At 34.9% G+C, this 20,075-nt stretch overlaps 1 protein-coding gene across 1 annotated transcript in view; it reads left to right on the top strand.

Annotated features, from left to right (window-relative positions):
- The window catches only part of SLC12A2 (solute carrier family 12 member 2), a 109,041-nt gene that overhangs the window by 30,011 nt on the left and 58,955 nt on the right, over nucleotides 1-20,075 (top strand). The window contains exons 5-7 of the mRNA XM_027098712.1: nucleotides 14,217-14,356; nucleotides 16,062-16,172; nucleotides 16,746-16,854. Of these exons, the coding sequence (XP_026954513.1) occupies nucleotides 14,217-14,356; nucleotides 16,062-16,172; nucleotides 16,746-16,854 (360 nt within the window). The remainder of the gene's footprint in view (nucleotides 1-14,216; nucleotides 14,357-16,061; nucleotides 16,173-16,745; nucleotides 16,855-20,075) is intronic.

Genomic DNA, 20,075 nt, shown 5'->3' with positions numbered 1-20,075 from the left:
AAAGAAGCAACATATCAGGTTCTATATAGGCAAGAAAGTGCTATCAAGTACTTTTTAACTAATATTTTGAATATAAAATTTTAAGTTGATCCATACACAAACATGTATGCTTCAGATTGTTCAGTGTGTTTGGTAACAAGAATGGAGCTTCTAACTGGGTTTCTTCTCCACCAAGGCACCCCTTGTTGCCTTCTCCCAGGCTTCAGCCCTTGGATCGGTGGTGTGCATCCTGCATTTGGTCAGTATTGAACAGGTGTAACCTCATTCCTCCCCACTGAAGGAAACTTAGGCAGAGTTCTGTCCTCATGGTCTAATAGCTTGTGTGAGTTACACCTGGGACTCTGAATCCATGCCCTCAACTCTAGCTCTCTTCTCTGGGTACCCTGAGGCCTATTTTATTGGAGCCCACAAGACCTGCCTTGTGAGGTTTTACTCTTCCCAGGGAGAACACCCAGGACACCAGGAGAATGGCCTTGGGACCCCTGAGAACAAGAAGAAAAGAAATCCATTTTCCAAACAAAAACTCATCATTCAGCTGGAGTGAGGGGAAGATCCTAAGGGAAAGAAGAGAAAATGTATACCAGCTTCTGTAAATTCATCATAGCAGATCAAGTGAGAAAAGAATCTACCTGTTCCATCTGCCTCAACTATTTTGAAGATCTGTATTTGACATTATATACATGCAATTTCTGCTTTTTCTGCATTAGTACTTGGAAAAAGAGAGAACCGGATTGAGCTTTTCATTTTTCCCCAGTCGTCTTCATATTTTTTTATATACCAGAGAATTCAGATCACTATGGCCCTAAGGGAAGCTGGTAGCTCACATCTGTAGTTATGACTGTGCTGAGCATGCATCACTGCTGGCTGAAGTTTTATATGTACCTGAATCCGGGTTGAGCAAATTGGGGTCCAAGATGTGGTTATGTCCAACGATTGATCAGACAGTGCTGAGAGATTCTTGGTTTCTTATGTAACTGGGTGCCCCATGCTTCATTTCATTCTGCTGCTATTGGGGAATGGACATAGGGGGAGAAATGGGATGCTGTGTTAGGTATTTGAGAGGATCAGCAAATCATCATAAAATTTCTCCTTGTCTTCAGCCCTTCAAATCTAGGTTGTAAGCCTCAAGGGGAGTGGGGCATGGACCCACTGTCAGCACAAACCCCATTCTGTTCTCTGTGTGAGTGCAAACTTAAGGAAAGTATAGATTTTCCTGCGTTGTGACTAAAAAGCCACTTCATGTTTCAATACTACCAGTAGTTTTCTTATATTTTTATGAATACCTCAGAGACTTGTATCTAGTTTTCTGTCCTGGACACCAAGGAAGTATGAGAATATGGAGTGCATGAAGATGTGTCCCAGCAAAGTACCATATGTTGTTGCAGTTTTGCCTGAGTTCCCTCAAAATGATAGTTCACAGAGAGTAACTGACTATAGAGAAAAAAAAATTGGATTATACAATTTGGAATTCTGTTATCATTTGTTCATAAATGACAAAGTAAATACATTTGCTGAAATAACGAAACCTATAGAAAAAGAGAAAGCCATTAATTTAAAGAAGTGACCAAATGCTTTGAAGCTTTGCTAGAAGGCATTCATTTTTCCCTTAGATCAGTTAGTGATGTTAGAAAGCTGGCTAATCCTTTATAGAATAATAAATGAGCTGCATCGTCTGCAGTGAAAGTTCCTGGAGATTCTTGCAATAAATGTAAAACCCTGTGTCTCCTCTCCATCTGCTTTGTAGACTTGGAGATCCCTAACAGGATTTATTTTGGTTTCTTGGAAAAACGGTATTTCCACAAGGGAGAAAGTAGATATAGGTATAAAACTGGTGAGATTACATTGTATTCTGTATTCATGGTTCTAAATTGAAAGTATCAGTATGACTCACACATTTTATCCCAAAAGTATATATTTCTTAGCTCTGTCCACAAATATCACCTGTAACAAATGACCAGCCCAGTATCAGTGAACACCCTTAGTGCCCACATTGTGTATTTCCATTCAAAGGAACCAGGGAACCTTGGAGAAAGCATTGATTCCAGATCTGGATGGGAAATGTACTAGAGAAGTCTAGACATCTTTTCACATCAAAAAGTAAAGAAGGTAACAAAGCCTACTTTGTTTCATGTCAAAAGGACCAAGGAGCCAACTTGAAGAAACTAACACTGACTTAAATTTGGATAGAACAGCAATACTACTACTAATAGTAACTGATTTAAATGAAAACATAAAATCCCTAGGTTCACAGACATCACACACACACACAAATGTCATTTTCACCTTTGAAGAATGCTAGAGAACTAAAACTTATTTTGAAAATTGATAAAGAATCTAGTGTGAATCAAGTTTTCTGAGTGAAAACTCCTTACCTGAACTCATTGTAAGCAAAAAATTGATAAGAGATTTATCCTTTGGGTAATTTTTCTACAAAATAAGTGAAGAAGAAAAGGGAATATTCCAACTTTGTAAATGCTTTACTTAATAAGACTACCTGTGAAATATCGAATATGAATCACATCATGCCTATAGCTTCAGGAAGCATAGAGTATTCAGGGGAGAGAGAAACTTACAAATGACACTGTAGGATGACGACAGCAAATGCCAGACTAGGAATCTCTCTGGAACAAGGAATCCTTGTTCAATAAAACTTTCCAAGGAGCAAAAAACAGAGAGAGGGAATTATGGTTTAAAACAAACTTTAAGAGACTTAATGTATAGATGCAGTTTATTTGCTGTTCTTCACAATAAGCTTTTTATCTTTTAGTAATATGGGACCAAGGGTGCCTGCATTGGATGCCCTCTAGCCCAACCACTGAGGACTTTGTCTTCCTTCCTTGAAAGGGCTGCGTAAGAGGAGAGCAGTAGAGCTAGAGCTATCTGGAGGGTCAGGGTACAAAGACTTAGATAGGAGAAATGGAGGGATACTACGGGAACAGAGATGTCTGGAGACCCATCTTAATTTTCTGTGGACTGAAAGTTGATTATTAAGGGCATTAACAAGGAAGTATTTTACTCGAAATATTGCTGAGAGGTTGTGGCTGCTCTCTTTACTAATTTCTGTCTTAAGAGCCCTTTTGTAAACTTGAGTGCGTAGTTATTAATATAAAGAACTATTTTGAGGTAGTGCTTGACATTTTAATTTTATTTATCTTGACTCTTAACTGAATTATGACATGTATTTTTATATTAACACTGAATAATATTTTATTCTTGTTTTGTGAGGTATATGTACTTCCAACTCCATGTAAGTGTGTGAAATGTGTACTTTTCCTAGTGTTGTGTGATTTATGCCACAGCTAGTTAATGTTACTAAATAGCCTTAACGTTGGCTTTAACAGTACATTTTAGAGATTAAACAGGTACCAATCTAGAAAAGTGTAGTTTTTTAAAAAATATAAATTAACTGTCAACTTGTGAACAAATGTAATAGTGTCCAATTATGAAGTCTAGGATAAAAATAATATGGAAATATTCAGGGTTTCTGGGAAAAAAAGTAAAAACTTAGAAAATACAAGATTCTGAGTTTCAGTCTTGATTAGACTATAGTAATATGGGGGGTTGCTATTTAAAGCTACTGGTGGCAGGTTAGAGAACCATCCCCTAGGCCCTCTGCCTCTACAGAATAAAACTAGCACCAGCAACTAGCTGATGGAGTCACTGGCATACTCCCTGCCCTAGCGCACATATTCAGGCTCTACAGATTGTTGCACCTGGGAGCCCAGAGCTCTTTCCTGTTCTGCAAGTCCTCCCAGTGTCCTTGAGATCTTGGATTTTACAGAATTTCCTTGGACCGTGTGCAACAGGTTCTGCAACTTAGATGGCGCTGGCCAGCAGCCACTGTCACTCAGGTCTGCATTTCCTAGATTTCACAGACCAGAGTCTCTTCTGTTCTCAGATAATTAACCTCTGAATATCAACTCATCTGTGAAATAGAGGACAACCACAGGCAACCTTTTATAAGATGGAAATGTAAATTCTGCTTGTGGATTATAGTGTATTATGTGAACTGAGCAATAGAAGGGAACAGTTCTTCAACCACTTTCTGGTTTGGAGTATTAAAAGCAGAGGTCAGAAAAAAAAAAAAAGCAGAGGTCAGTACACTTTCACATAAAAGCCCAGGCTACATCAAATTTGTGATGGGCAGTTCTGAGAATCTAAAGTCAATAGAAATCTGCATAAGTGACTAAGATCAAATTTTTATATTCCTTGTATTTCAGTCAATCAACAGATAATTGTTGAGCACTTTGTGTCAGGCACTGGGTTTGTAACAGTGCAAGCCAGACAAGACCCTATTATTTTCTTGGAGCTTATGTTCAGATAATAGTGACAGTTATTTTTTGAGATCTAACTGCTAGGCATGGTACCATGGTGTTTGAAATACATTGTCTGATGTCATACAACATTGATGTTGCATTATACAAAATTAAACAGCCTTTTTTTTAAACAAAATTAATTTTATGCAAATTCTACTGGTAAACCTTTTAAAAATGTCTGCAATATGTCAGAATTACCTTCACATACTGGTATCTTTTCCTTCTCTCTGAAATAATTGACCTCCTCACTTTTGTATATAGGTAAAGCCAAAACCATTGGAAGTGAGGAAAAACTAACATTTTTCACATCTTGTAAGTGACAGAAAGTACTCTCTGTATTGGTAAAAAATCAGATTATCATTGATTGTCAGATTTTTTTGTTTAGCCTATTGTATAACTTTATCAGTTCCTATCATTACCAACCAAGGAGTTGTAAATTAGATTTCAGCTCTGTAGTTCTTTCCTTTTATTGCTAAATTATTTCAAATTGTAGTTTTTCAGATCAGTGAAATGTTTGAAGAAGCTGTAAAAAGCAGTTCTATAACAGTTGGGACTTCCCTGGCAGTCCACTGGTTAGGACTCCTTACTTCCACTGGTTCGATTCCTGGTTGGGGAAATTAAGATGCCGCATGGCCAAGAAAAAAAGAATAAAAGCAGTTCTATAACTTATATTATGAGTTATTGGACTTAAACATAAACATTGTGTTTTCAGTTCAGTAAAGCACTACTTATGCACCACAAGTAACTCAAACGTGAATCTGGCAAGTAATTGTAAATAATTTGGCTTGGGTTTTCTCTTTGATTCATTTGGTGACCTTTCAATTTTGCCAGTCTTTAATGATTAAAAATACTTTAACTTGGTTCCCAAATTGTCTGCTGCAGAATTAGAGCTACATGTCTTTGATTTTAAAGTTTAACGTATTCAAGTGATCAGTCACAATGATAACATAGTACCGAATTATGGTCTGAAGATTACATGTTTGTCACTTCGCCTTTTCCTGTATGGCTTCATAATGGCAACGGAATAGAGGAAATTTACTGAATGTTAACAGGCAGATTCCTTGTTGCGTATTTGTTAACCAGGGTATTAGGATACATTTCCTAGAGCAATAACTAAAATGGATGTTGAATCCATTTGGATCCATCATCACCCCATAGCATTCCTAAAGTTGTTCCTCAGAATTTTATACAAGGTGTCTTTGAATAAACTGTTAAGTGAGTGTACAGAAGTAGGTAGCTTACTGCGCTGACAAAGGATTCTGGAGTATTTGCTAATCATACCAGATGAACTCTGAAGAGTAATTGCTGAATAGTTTTCTTTCTATACTCAAATCTTTTGCCCAGTGTTTTGGAGGGTATTTATTGAGGTTATTTTATTGTGGTTTCCTACTATTGAGCTTTGAGTTCTTTATATATTTTGTATACAAGACCTTTTTTGGTGTGATTTGCATTTTACCTTGTATCATGTATGTATTAGTCTGGGTTCTCCAGAGAAACAGAACCAATAGGAAGTGTACATAGGTAGAAAGAATAATTGGAAGGAGTTGAGTCATGTGATTGCAGAGGCTGGGAAGCCCAAAATATTCAAGAGTGAACCAGCAGTCTGAGGACTCAGGAATGAGCTGATGCTGCAGTTTAATCTGAAGGCCATCAGGCTGAATATCCAGGAATGGCCTGAGTTCACATGTGAAGGCTTATCTACTATAGAATTCTCTTTTGTTGGAGAGGGGATGTCTGTCTTCGTTCTATTTAGGTCTTCAGCTGATTGAATGAGGCTCACACAAATTATGGAGGGCAATCTGCTTTACTCATAGTCCATCAATTTATATGTAAATCTCAGCCCAACACCCTCACAGAAACATCTAGAATAATGTTTGACCACATAGCTGGGCTCTAGGGCCCAGCCAGATTGACACATAAAATTAACCATCACATTGTCATTTCACAAAACTGTTTAAAACTGGAGCTTATTACCTTTCAGACTTTATTAAATTTTAAATGTGTTCATTTTTCTACCTCGTAGTTGTAGTTTGTATTTTAAATTGAATGGGCTTCAAGCTAATCTTTGAAAGAAATTAATTTTGATAGAAAATGTGTGTCAAAGTTTGGTTTTGTTCAGAGATTGTTACCCACAACCTTGAGTCACTGAGGATGTCCTAGACCACTTGCTTGCTGTGATTTTTCAGCATCACAATGGACAGTAAGATTTGTTGTCCAACTTTTGTCTAAGAGTGAGCATTAGTTACAATAAATGAAGATTAAATAGTCCAAAAGAAATTAACTTGGAGTTGAACAGGTTTGTTAGTGTTTCTAAAAATTCAAATATTTTTCACATTAATATGAAACATTTAGTCCACCTTAGCACATAGAGCCATATGGTGCTAATTGAGCCATGTGTGATTTATTTTTATTTTTATTGAGATATAATTGACATACAACACTGTACAAGTTTAATAGGGCATAAAATGACTTGACTTATATATATTTTAATAATTACCACATTGTTTAGTGAACATCCATCATCTGTTATAGATACCAAAGGGAAAAATTTTTTTTTCTTTGTGATGAGAACTTTTAAGAGCCACATGTGGTTTAAGAAATGTCTGTTTTGTGGCATAGTTATTAGACAAACATCCAGAGTGCCTGGTCAAAATTTAATAAATACTGCTCCTACCTTCCTGCGTATAGTTGTTTGGGTTTTTTATCTTTGTGCATATTACTTTAAAGGTTCTATGTAGTTTGAGTTGAAGTCAGTTGTTGTGAGTATTCGTGAAAGCTGTATCTGATAATGCCCCTTTCCAGAAATCTCCTTTTGAAGTCTAACATATATGATTACTTCCTGCTATCTCATTTTGACTATGGTACAATTTAAAAAATGTTAGTTGTTGACAGTTGATTTATAGCTTATTAAATAAGCATTATTGAAGTAAAATTCACATGTAGTGAAATGCACAGATTTTAAGTTTACAGTTCTGTGAGTTTTCATAAGCATGTAAACCTGCGTAACATCTAGCTCAATCAAAACATGGAATATTTCCATCACACTGGAAAGTTTCTTGACAATCAGATCCTCACTGGTAGCCCAGGCTGGATTATACAGAAGGTACTCTTTTTATGTCTCATCTCTTTCACCTAACATAATGTCTTTGGAATATATCCATTTTAGTAGTTTGTTCATTTTTGTTACTGTGTAGTATTCCATTTTATCACTATAAAATTTGTAATAGTAAAAAATGTGTTTATTTAGTGCCTATTGATGGACATTTGGGCTATTTTTTAGTATGAGGTTATTATGAATAAGCTGACATGAACATTCTTGTACAAGTCTTTGTGGTTTTGTATGTTTTTGTTCATTTTGGGACACTACCTAGGAATGACTTCTTGATTCATGGGGTAGGTATACTTTTCATTTATAAGAAACTGCCAAGTGATTTTCTACAGTGGTCGTACCATTTTATACTCCCATCAGCAATATATGAGACTACCAGTTTTTCCACATTCTTGCCAACACTTGTTACAGCTTTCTAATTATAGCTGTGTTTATGGAGGTTTAATAGTGTCTTACCGCCACTGCATTTCCCTGATGATTAATGATGATGATGATAAGCATCTTTTCATGTGCTTGTGACCACTTGTATATCTTACCTTGTAATATTTTCATATCTTTGGCCAGTTTTTAAAGTGGGTTATCTTTTTGTTTCTGATTTGGAGGAATTTTTAAAAATATCTTCTGGATACAAGTCTTATGTCTAACATGTATTGTGTATATTTTTCCTAGTGTGTGACTTGCATCATCTTTTTTTATCGTTTTCTAAATCATGTCTTTTGAAGAGGAAACGTTTACCATTTTGAGGAAGCCCAGATTCTCAGATTTATTTATCTGTCTATTTAATTTATTGACTAGTGCTTTTATTGTTCTGTTTTGAAATCTTTGCTTATCCCAAGGTCATGATGATATTTCCCTATGTTTTCCCTTAGAATCTTTATGGTTTATTTTTAGATTCTTAACTATGAATAGCCTCACATTATGTGAGACAGAGATTGTTCTTCTCTCCCCTACTCTTATCCCCCCATATAGATAGCCACTTCTTCCAGCACCATTTGTCAACCAACTATCTATTCCATGTTGAATTAGTTTTGGTACTGTTGTTGAAAGATCAGTTTTCTGTGTATTGTCCGTATTGTATCCTGTTCCACTGATTTGTTTGTTTATTCTCTTATGCCAGTTATTCTAAGACTACCCTGTTTTGATTGCTTAGCTTTATATGTCCTAAGTCTTTCAACTCTGTTCTTTTTCAAAATTGTTTTGGCTCTTCTAGGTTCTTTGTATTTCCATATAAATTTTTGAATTAGCAATATCAATTTCTACAAAAACAAAAAACCTTGGTGGGGCTTTGGAATTTCACTCTTAAAAAATCTTTTTGGGAAGAATGGTCATGTTAACAATATTGAATCTTCCAATCTCTAAACATGCTATATCTGTCCATTTATTTAGGTCTTTGGTTCTCTCAGTAATGTTGTATATTTTCAGTATACAAGTCTTGCATGTTTTGTTAAATTTACCCATCAGTCATGTTTTTCATCTGGTAAATGGTATTTGTAAATTTCATTTTCCAATTTTTTTATGATTGTGTATAGAAATGCAATAGACTTTCATATCTTGGTTCTCTATTCTGTGACTTTGCTAAACATAAACAGTCATGTCATCTGTGAATAGAGATGGTTTATACTCTTTCTTTCCAATCTTTAGTATTTTCCTCTCTCCCTCTTTCTCTCCCTCTCTTTTTTCACACTGTTCAATTAGGTAGGACCTCCAATACCATGGTGAATAGAAGTGGTGAGAATAAACATCCTTGCCTGTTCCCAGTTTTAGAGGGATTGAGTTCAATATATCACTATTAAGATGTTAACTATGGAGTTTTGGAAGATGTCATTTGTCAGATTGAGACAGTTCTGTTTCTGAATTGCTGACTGTTTATTATGAATGGATGTTGAATTTTGTCATGATTTTTTCTACATCTGTTGAAATGGTTATATGGGTTTCTTCTCTTATTCTGTTATTATCACAAATTATATGATATTTTGAATCTTAATAACCTAGCATTTGTGGCATAAACCCCACAAAGATCAAAGATATATTTGGTCAAAGATATTATGCTTTCTGCTACTTTTTACTTGCTAACATTTTGTTAAAGATTTTTTAATCTATGATCATGAGAAATATTTGTCTAAAATTTTCTTTTTTTTGTAATAAACTTTGTCAGGTTTTGGCGTTAGGATTATGCTAAACTCATAAGGGGTGTTGGCTAGTATTCCTTCATCCTCAGTTTTCTGAAACAGTTTTTGTAAAATTGATCTTATTTCTTCCTCAACAATGGAGCTACCTGTGCCTATGGTTGTGTGTGTGTGTGTGTGTGTGTGTGTATTACAAATTTAATTTCATTGATAGCTATAGGATTATTTCAGTTTACTGTTCTTGTTATAGTTTTGGCAGGTTTTTCAAGGAGTTTGCCTATTTTGGCCTTATTGATTTTTCTTTATTGTTTTCTGCATCAGTGGTTTTAACCCTTTATTATTTTTTTATACTTTAGGTTTACTTACTTCTGCTTTCTTAACGTAGAAGCTTCGATCATTGATTTCACCTTATTTATTTATTTATTTTTAATTGAAGTATCATTTTTTAATATAAGAATTTAAAACTATAAATTTCCCTGTAATTCCTGTTTTAGATATATCCCACTAATTTTGATATGTTTTCTTTTCATTATCATTCAATTCAAAATGCTTTTTAATTTCCCTGTGGTTTATTCTTTTACTAGTGGGTTACTTAAAAGTGTGTTGCATAATTTAGATATAGTTAGGGGAAGTCTATACATTTAATTTAACACTGTTGTGGTCAGTAATACTGTCTCATTTCAATTCTTTGAAATTTATAGTGACTTACTTTATGGCCAGTAATCATATGGCTCTTGATTAACCTAGTCAGTGTTTTGGTTGTTGATTTGAAATCTAGTGAGAGCTTCAGGGGCATGTGTCCCCAGATCAATGTGTAGTAATAATGGAACCCAGTGTATATAGTATTGTCATTACTTAAGTATCTCTCGTACCTGACTCATTGATGTCTTCTACACTCAGGAGACAGGGCATTTTATGGCCAAATTATGAGAGTCCATGAGGGTATTTTTTCCATATTGACTTCCCGTGTTTGCTTGAGCAGTAGATTTTTTGTAAATAAAATAGTTATTTTTTCTATTGTTGCCTCTTAATTCATCATAATTTTTTTCATACTCTTCAGCTTATTCAATGATAATAAAAAGGCTAATTTAATTATACCTACTGTACCAAGTAAGCACACAAGTCAGAGAGACCTGAGTTTAAGCCTACTTCTTCCCTTACTACTTGCATGACCTTGGTCAAGTTATTTAACTTCTCTAAGCTTTAATTTTCGTATATGTAAATGGGAATGGTAATAGTATAGTTGTCCCTTGAACAACACATAGGTTAGAGGTGCTGATGACCCCTGTTCAGTCGAAAATCCATGTATAACTTTGAAGTCCCCCAAAACTTAACTAATAGACTGTTGACCAGAAGTCTTGCAGATAACATAAACCATCAATTAACACATATTTTGTATATATATATTATATACTGCATTCTTACAATAAAGTAAGCTAGAGAAAATAAAATGTTATTAAGAAAATCCTAGGGAGGAAAAGGTACATTTACAGTACTGTACTGATCCCATATGTTTTATATCATCTGTTTGCAAGATGTATCATCTGTCACTGCCTACATCAATATTGTCTTATATAATACAAAACACTGTGTAGTGTATGTTACACATATTACTAACACGAGAGATAAATATGAAAAGATTCACTTTGCTGTACACCTGAAACTAACACAAGATTGTAAATCAGCTATCCTCCAACAAAAATTTTTTTTTAAATATGAGAAATTAAAAAACATTAAAAAAAGAGAGGCTAATGTGGAAAAAGAAATTTGTATTTACTTACAGGTATAACAATTCATACATTGATAACAAAGAGGCAGCAATATGATTGCTTTATTGTAACCCAGTATAATGATACGATTGTGTCAAGATAGCCTAGCCTATACACTGAGTGAATCATTGTACAATTTTTATGGCATATAGCAGTACAGTCATATTCATAATACAATATTGTTAACATTGTAACATTTTAAAAAAACATTTATTTGTGATGATAGTCAGTTTCTCTAATTAGAAGGGGTGAGGGGAAATACGGCACATACTGAATGGTAATTAATTCTCTGAGAGCAAAGTTACATAAAACACTAAGAAAATTAACACATTAATTTTATATTAAATATCACTCAACTCATACCTATGTAAGGATAGACTGGTATCCACATATATTTTATGCATTCATGACATACGTAACCTTGTCTTAATCTTTTCAATATTTCTATGCTGTGTGATTCGTCTGTGAGTTTTTTCAAATTGTCGCAAATCTCCAAAAAGTTTTTCAATATATTTGTTGAAAAACATCCACGTATAAGTGGACCTGCACAGTGCAAACCTGTGTCATGCAAGAGTCAATTGTACTTGCTAGAATTAAGTTAAAAATTTAATAAAATTTAAATTTAATAAAAATTTTAATTTAAGATGCCACTCTATGCTGATTAGTAAATAGACCAGTCTTTCAGAGTAGTAGATCTTTTATGCTATCTATTTTGTTGCTAAGGAAAAAAAGGGGGAGAAAGCTGCTCTTAAAACTGGTTACCTCTAGGATGTAGGAATGGAAGTGAGAAGAAATAGGGCAGAGTACTTTTGCTTTTCATCAGGAATTTAAAGTATAGGACGATAAGCAGATGCTTTTATATTCTTCATATGTAACTTTTTCTTAAAAAAAAATAAAAATCTTTTAAAAAGTAATGAAACTGGGTCCTAGGTTTTAAGTTTAGGTATCCCAATTGGAAGAAGATTTTTAAATAGTTCTGAAATGTCAGAATTTGTTACTTATATTCATTTCCCTTCCGATTATCTTTATTCATATAAAGAATATTCATATTTCCCTTCCCATTATCTTTACCCATGTTAAATGCCCCTTAAGATAGATATTTTTGGGGGGCTTCCCTGGTGGTGCAGTGGTTAAGAATCCGCCTGCCAATGCAGGGGACATGGGTTTGAGCCCTGGTCCGGGAAGATCCCACATGCCGCAGAGCAGCTAAGCCCGTGCACCACAACTACTGAGCCCGCACTCTTAGAGTCCACGAGCCACAACTACTGAGCCCGTGTGCCACAACTACTGAAGCCCGCGTGCCTAGAGCCCATGCTCCGCAACAAGAGAAGCCACCACGATGAGAAGCCCCCGTACCACAACGAAGAGTAGCCCCCGCTCGCGGCAACTAGAGAAAAGCCTGTGCACGGCAACAAAGGCCCAATGCAGCCAAAATAAAATTAAATAAATAAATTTTAAAAAGAAGATATATATATTTTTAGTAATAGAAAGATTTGAAATTTCATAAAATCAAAACTTTAAACACATAACAAATGAATTCCATGATTTATAGGCTCTCTTGGTGATATTTCTCATTCTAAAGTTTGTATTGTCAACTACTGAAGCACGTGAATGGTTGACTGATTTCAATTAACCTTTTATTGTGAGTTAATTTTCTTATCTATAAAATCGGGATAGATAATACTTCTCTTAATTCATTATTGGTAATGGGATTAAATGAAATAATTTACATGAATTTTGAAAACATGTTTGTTAAATGTAGGCTGTGATTAATTATATTCCAGGGATTTTCCTTGTGATTAATTAAACTTGTCATTATATAAGTCCATTAGAATTTTTAGTGTTCAGAAAGATTTGGGGGAAATTTTTAAGTCATTTCATCTCATAAATAAAGTGAGACTAATACTAAATGGTCAGGTTGCAATTCTTTTTCTTCAGAATTTTCAAGATGATAAAAATTATTAATTAGTAAAGTGAATTACTAAGGTAGTTTTGTTGGACAGGTTTAAAGTATATAATATTTTGAGAAACTTGATAAAAATTAACTACAAAACCTATTACAGATATTTCCAAAATAAAGTTTGCACATTTAGTACTTTATTAAATTGTAGAATCTGTTGTTGCGTTTGTCTTCATTATACTGGGAAAGCAGTAGAAATAAATATTAAGCTGTTTAATGGCATTTCATTATATGGTCTTAAGAATAAATACTTCATCAGTGTCCAACAAGGAGAGCTCTTAGTGACTTCAACTAAGACTAGACTGACTCAAAATCATCATACCGATTTGTTTTTCAAGTTAGAAAAATACTTGCTTCATGACAGCTTATTTAATGTCTTTGTCTACTCTGCCATTTAGGCAGGATTTATTAGAATACAAACTATTAATATATCTGTTAAGGGTGCCAGTATGTGCTATCCTTTAAGTTTCTTCTGATACTTTCTTTTTTGCCTTAGTATTCACGTCACCAGCAAATTACCACACTAATTTAAGTAACTGGAATCATGTCGATTGTGAATTTAAATGTTACATTAAGATTAAAACTACTACTTAGAAAATCATTGGGAAATGATCTTGGTGTCTCTGAATATGAGGAAGAGGCTGTTACCCATTTTAATCTAAGTTTTAGAAGAGAAAGATATTTAAATAGCAGGATGATTTTATATTTAACATGAGAAGAATTCTCTGGATATTCAGAACTGTTATGAATGAAGTGGGTTGTAAAGAATTCTTTCTGGGTGTTTCTTCCTAAAAATATGCTCACCCACTTGCCTATGAGTTTAACTGCTGTGTTGACTGGTGGCATGTGCTTTGTGAAGTCTTGTATAATTAAAAGGATTGACATTTAAAATTCTAACATTAGTACTTTTGGCGTGTTTTTTTTCCTTTTCTTTAGGAGGAGCATATTATTTAATATCTAGAAGTCTAGGGCCAGAATTTGGTGGTGCGATTGGCCTGATCTTCGCTTTTGCCAATGCTGTTGCAGTTGCTATGTATGTGGTTGGATTTGCCGAAACTGTGGTGGAGTTGCTTAAGGTAATTCACCTTTTTCCAGTCATTTGTTTCCCAAATCTTTATTGAGGGTTTTTGTGCCACTTACCATATATGATACTAGGAAAGCAGCAAGGAACACGAAACTCGCCTTTCAAGACGTTTAGTATGGGAGATAGACAAAAAAATTTATTATAGAGTGTCAGAAATGGCTAACTGTAGGGGGCCGTGGCAACACGAGGGGGATCACTTAGTATACCATCCAGGAGTGGGGTGTCAGAGGAGTGTCAAGGCAGGGTTTTCCAAGGAAGGGAGTCTAGCCATTAGCAGGCAGATAGGAGAGGTAAAGTATGGTATGAGGGGAATAGGGAAGAAAAGGAAACAGATCTAGAAGGAGTAGAGTATGATATATTAAAAAAGAAAAAAGAAAAACAGAATATTTCAGTATGGCTGGAGCACTAAGAGGCAAGAGATAGATGAGAGGGAGAAAAAAGGATCATGCCAGGAAGGGTTTTATTTGCTCTTAAATTTGAATCTTACCTTGACTGGAGTTGCGGATCCATGATAATCAGATTTGGGGCCTAAAGAAATATCTGACCACAGTATAAAGAATGTATTTGAGGGATCACATCTGGAGATGGAGACCATTTAAAAGGTTGTTGTAGCTGTCCTGAGAGGAGATGGTGGCTAATATTAAACCAGTGACCAGTGAGGCTGGAGAGATGTGGGTGTATTTGAGAGATTTTTAAAAAGTTGAGTAAGTGGACTTGATGAATGAGATGTGGGAAATTAGAGAAAGAGAAAGGAAGATTTAGACGGATGGTAATGCCATTTACTGTGAGAGAGGATGCAGAACATTTTCGTTTTGGATGTCTAATTTGGTATATCTAAGTAGTATATCTAAGTAGAGCTGGCCAGAAAGTGGTTGATAATATTGCTCTGGAGTTGAGAAGAGAACTTGTTTGAAAAGAGTAATTAGTATGTGTGTAGTTAAAGCAGTACAAGTGAAATAGGATTCAGTATTATTAAATGAGAGGAACCTTGAGTGACACCTATAGTTGTCATGTTAGGTTGTAACTGTTCATCTACTGTAGTACATGGTATGTTAGGAAGTGTGACATCTGAAAGGACTGACTCTTGCATTGGCATTGACCTTAGTTGTGTAGGCCAAAGAGACAAAGCAAAGGAAGTGAGAAAGCGGTGTAATCATTAAGAATTCATATTCATTCATTGTTTAATTTAGTATATGTTTTTGATGTCATTGATATTTAGCCACAAGTAATTTTGCTCTTAGAACGGATTGGTGTGATTTGGACAGCAGCATGATAGTGTGTTCATCTCTTTTCCTTATGCAACATAAGAGACCATTAAAAGAATGAGCTCACTAACCACAATGAATGCAAAATATATTTCTGCTTTGTAACTTTAAAAAATCCTATTAGTACTACTTAGTCATATTAGGATTTTTTTCCTTACTTGTTAGCAATTCTTTTTCATATTTGAGTCTGTATAAAATACAGCAGCGTTAATAATTTGATCATACTTTTGATGTCTTCAGCTGCTTGAATGACACCTTAATAGTAAACAGTAATTCATTCCTTTTCCCTAGGTCTCTCTATTCATTCCTTAAGTAGGCATTTATTCAACTTCTGCATGTGAGGCACTGTGATAGTTCTAAAACTTTCAAAGAGAATTGAAGAATTTATCTGAACTAACTAATACTGCTCATCCTATTATTTTCTTTTTGTAGGAACATTCCATACTTATGATAGATGAAATCAATGATATCCGAATTATTGGAGCCATTACAGTGGTAATCCTTTTAGGTATCTCAGTAGCTGGAATGGAGTGGGAGGCAAAAGTAAGTAGTGATATCATTGGAACATTTGTAAATGTTGAATGTACAAACTTTTAGACCTTGTGTTTTAGGAATGTTCTAAGGTGTAGTAATATTTTCAGATTTTGAAGGTTCCTAAGTGGCCATTTTCAAAGAAGTTCACGTATAAGATCATTTTCTATTTGGCGACGTAGTGAGGATTTGGAGATAACAGTCATTTTAAGAGGTAATCAGAGTATGTAGGAAAAAAAAGAATTATGGGGTATGTCAGAGGGATTTAGTAAAGGTAATATAAGTACTGTGATTTTTTTCCTATATTTTTAAAGTTTCTGTTATTTGTTAACAGGACATGCACATCTTTAATTCATTTCAGAAATATATGGCCTGATCCTACTTTTGCTATTCATTTTGGATAGTTCTTTAAAGATTGTTCATTTAACAAAAATTTATTAAGCACCTGCTTTGTGCTTGGCATTGTGTGAGGCACCAGGGAAATAAGACAGAAGCTTTCCCTCATGGAAGTTATATTCTAGTCGAACTGAATTAATGTATAGACATGATATATTTGATTTTGATTTTTCACGTTTAAAATTTCAGGCTCAGATTGTGCTTTTGGTGATTCTACTACTTGCTATTGCTGATTTCATCATAGGAACATTTATCCCATTGGAGAGCAAGAAACCCAAAGGTTTCTTTGGTTATAAGTGTAAGTAAGAAAGATAGAATTTTTTTTAAAGGTGCATATTACAGCATTCCAGTGTTAAATAAATTTAGTACATTTTACATAGTTTGTAATGTAATTGAGTTTGGTGTAGTGACTAACAGTAATTGACTTTCCAGTTTAGTTTGGTTCCTCTATGTTTGTTGTGTAATTGGAGTAAAAAAAATCACTTTTATTTACATCTTTCATTTCTGATTACTAGCAACAAAAGGTGATAGAATGTAGAGAAATCAGTGCTATTGAGGAAAAGTGCTTTTGTTCTCTTCTCATTTGGAGAATTTGTTACTGAAATTGTAAGTTTTGTTCTAACATCATTTTTCATTCTTTTAGTTGTATTTAAACACAATAATCTAAAAGTGCCTAAGACTGTGAAAGCAACTAGAAATATTAGTTTCTTGGTATAATTGCAACCTAAGTTTTTCTACAGTTTACATTATTAATTGTGTGAGAATTTTCCAGTTTTTATCTTCCATACCCTCTTTCAGTCTGCATCTAATTTTCACTACAGGTGAAATTTACTTGTCACTTATTGTTTCCTAAAGTGTCTTTCTGCATCTCCTCTTCTCCCCACTCCCTCCATTGAGCAGCCGTTCTGAACCTATCTCTGCAAGGTAGAATGAAAGCCAGAAAGAATAGTTGCAGTAGCATCAGAGGTGCTTATCACTTAGGGTAATAGGTGTGTCTGTCTTAAATTGACAAAAACTCCTTGTTTTGAAGCCTTAGAAGGAAAAGCCTAGCTTCACTTCTCCTGAGTTGTTTAGCCCAGAGCTATGCATACAGATTTGTGAAAAGATGCAGAATGTACAATAAATCAATGCACTTCTTCCTTCAGAAAGTCTTACTGGAAAAAAATTAGTTGACTAATTTTGGATCCTAGAGACCTAGTTGATTTACCTTCTGGTGTAAGCTCCTTAATCTAATTGCCAACTGGTAACACCACACCATCCTTGGAACATATATGAGTCGCGCTTGTTTGGCCTATGTCTGACACTGACTTGGCTGGGCAGTTTTCACATAAGAGTTGTTTCAAGGTGCTTACCTTAAGCAAGAACACCTGCCTGCAATAATTTTACCTACTCATCCTGAGTTGATAGATAGTGTGATGTCTGTTCTGGTTACTAGCGCTTATGCCTACTTCTGAAACCAGGCACTAAATGTCTAATCATGATTTCCTGAATTAGGGGAAGAGGTGTCTTTTAGGCATGCCAGAAGTGAAGGTTAGTATTATTAGTTAGATAATTTTCTGTATTTCGTTCTCTCATAAATTGTATTTGTGACATTTCTTCTAATTATGAATGTGTTTTTTACTTAAATTTTTTTTACATTATAGACTTTTGAACATTCGTTTTTGCCACCTTTATTTCTAAAATTATAGTAGATGGTTACTTCTAAAAAGATTCCTAATATGTATTTTCTGTTTATGGCTTTAATTGATTTAAAAATATCTGTAAATATCTGCTAGGCCATATTTTTCATTTCCTTTTTTTCAGATCCATCCTTATCTAGTATAGTAATAATTTATATTGTATTCAAATAGCACATCTGGGCTTATCTCAATCTGAGGTAAATAAATTTAAATATACTTTGGAATATGACTTTTCCTTTTTAGCAGTTGATACTGCTTGGCCTTCCTTTTATTAAGGTAGTGTCTGCAGTGAACAGGTTATGTTAATAAACTTGTCAGTTCAAATGACTACCTAATAGGGATATTCATTTTCTCCTTTTTCCTTTTTGATATGAGAAATATCTCCCTTTTGCCAAAGACCGGTGCCTCTGCTGTGATCTAGATCCCATTTCATTTACTTTCTCAAAGGCATTTATCCTTTGGTAATTTACTTGCTTCCCTGCATCAAAACTGTCAGCTCTGTATAACCTTACATACTTGCTCTAGTAATTCCCATCCTTGAAAATACTACCTCTGGTCTTTTATTCTCCTCCAGTTACCACCTTACTTTCCAGGCCCCTTTCACAGACAAATTTCTCAAATCCTTACCTCCCATTTATTGCTTGTTATTTCAAAAAAAATTGAAACTCACAGACAACTTGAAAAATTAATACAATAAAGTCCTTGGAGGCTTCCCTGGTGGTTCAGTGGTTAAGAGTCTGCCTGACAATGTGACAATGTGGGGCACAGGGTTCAATCCCTGGTCCAGGAAGATCCCACATGCCGAGGAGCAACTAAACCTGTGCGCCACAACTACTGAGCCAGCGCTCTAGAGCCCGCGAGCCACAACTACTGAAGCCTGTGTGCCTAGAGCCCGTGCTCCACAACAAAAAGAAGCCAATGAGAAACCCGCGCACCGCAATAAAGAGTAGTCCCTCTTGCCGCAACTAGAGAGAGCCCACGTGCAGCAACGAAGACCCAACGCAGCCAAAAAACAAATAAATAAAAATAAATAAATTTATAAAAAAATAAATGAATTCCTTGCACCCTTTAAGTACATTCACAAAAAAATTTACACTTTTATGTTCTTTTTTGCCACATTTATTTTATCACTCATATATCTAATTGTTATTACTATGATTGCTAAACCTTTTGAGAGAAGTTGCAGAAATCATGACTTCTTACCTATAAATACTTAAGTGTGCATCTACTAAGGAAAAGGACAGTTCAGGAGGTTTAACTTTGGCATAATGTTATATATAACATTTTTCATGTACAAATTTTTCCAACTCTTTCTTTCTTCCTTTCTTTCTCTTTTTCTTATTTGGTTGTGCCGGGTCTTAGTTGCGGCAGGCAGGCTCCTTAGTTGTGGCATGTGAACTCTTAGTTGCGGCATGCATGTGGGATCTACCTCCCTGACCAGGGATCGAAACCGGGCCCTCTGCATTGGAAGCACAGTCTTAACCACTGCACCACCATGGAAGTCCCTCCAACTGTTTGTACAAAGATTATGTACAGACTTTTTATTCCCTGTTCCAGGATCCAGTCCATGATCCTGTATTGCATTCACTTGTCATGCCTCTTCAATCTCCTTTTTTTAAAACTAGTTCTTTACATAATCTTCAGTCCCCTTTAATCTGAAACAGTGCCTTAGCCTTTTATTTTTTATTTATTTTTTTAACAGCTTTTTTGGAGTATAATTGCTTTACAATGTTATGTTAGTTTCTGCTGTATAACAAAGTGAATCAGCTATATGCATACATATATCCCCATATCCCCTCCCTCTTGTGCCTCCCTCCCCACCTCCTAATCCCACCCTTCT

The sequence above is a fragment of the Aethalodelphis obliquidens genome, unplaced genomic scaffold (assembly GCF_003676395.1).
Source record: "Aethalodelphis obliquidens isolate GAN/ISIS:26980383/991018 unplaced genomic scaffold, ASM367639v1 scaffold4, whole genome shotgun sequence".
Taxonomy (NCBI): Eukaryota; Metazoa; Chordata; class Mammalia; order Artiodactyla; family Delphinidae; genus Aethalodelphis; species Aethalodelphis obliquidens.
The sequence above is the reverse complement of the archived record's forward strand: the minus strand, read 5'-3'. Positions and strand labels throughout refer to the sequence as shown.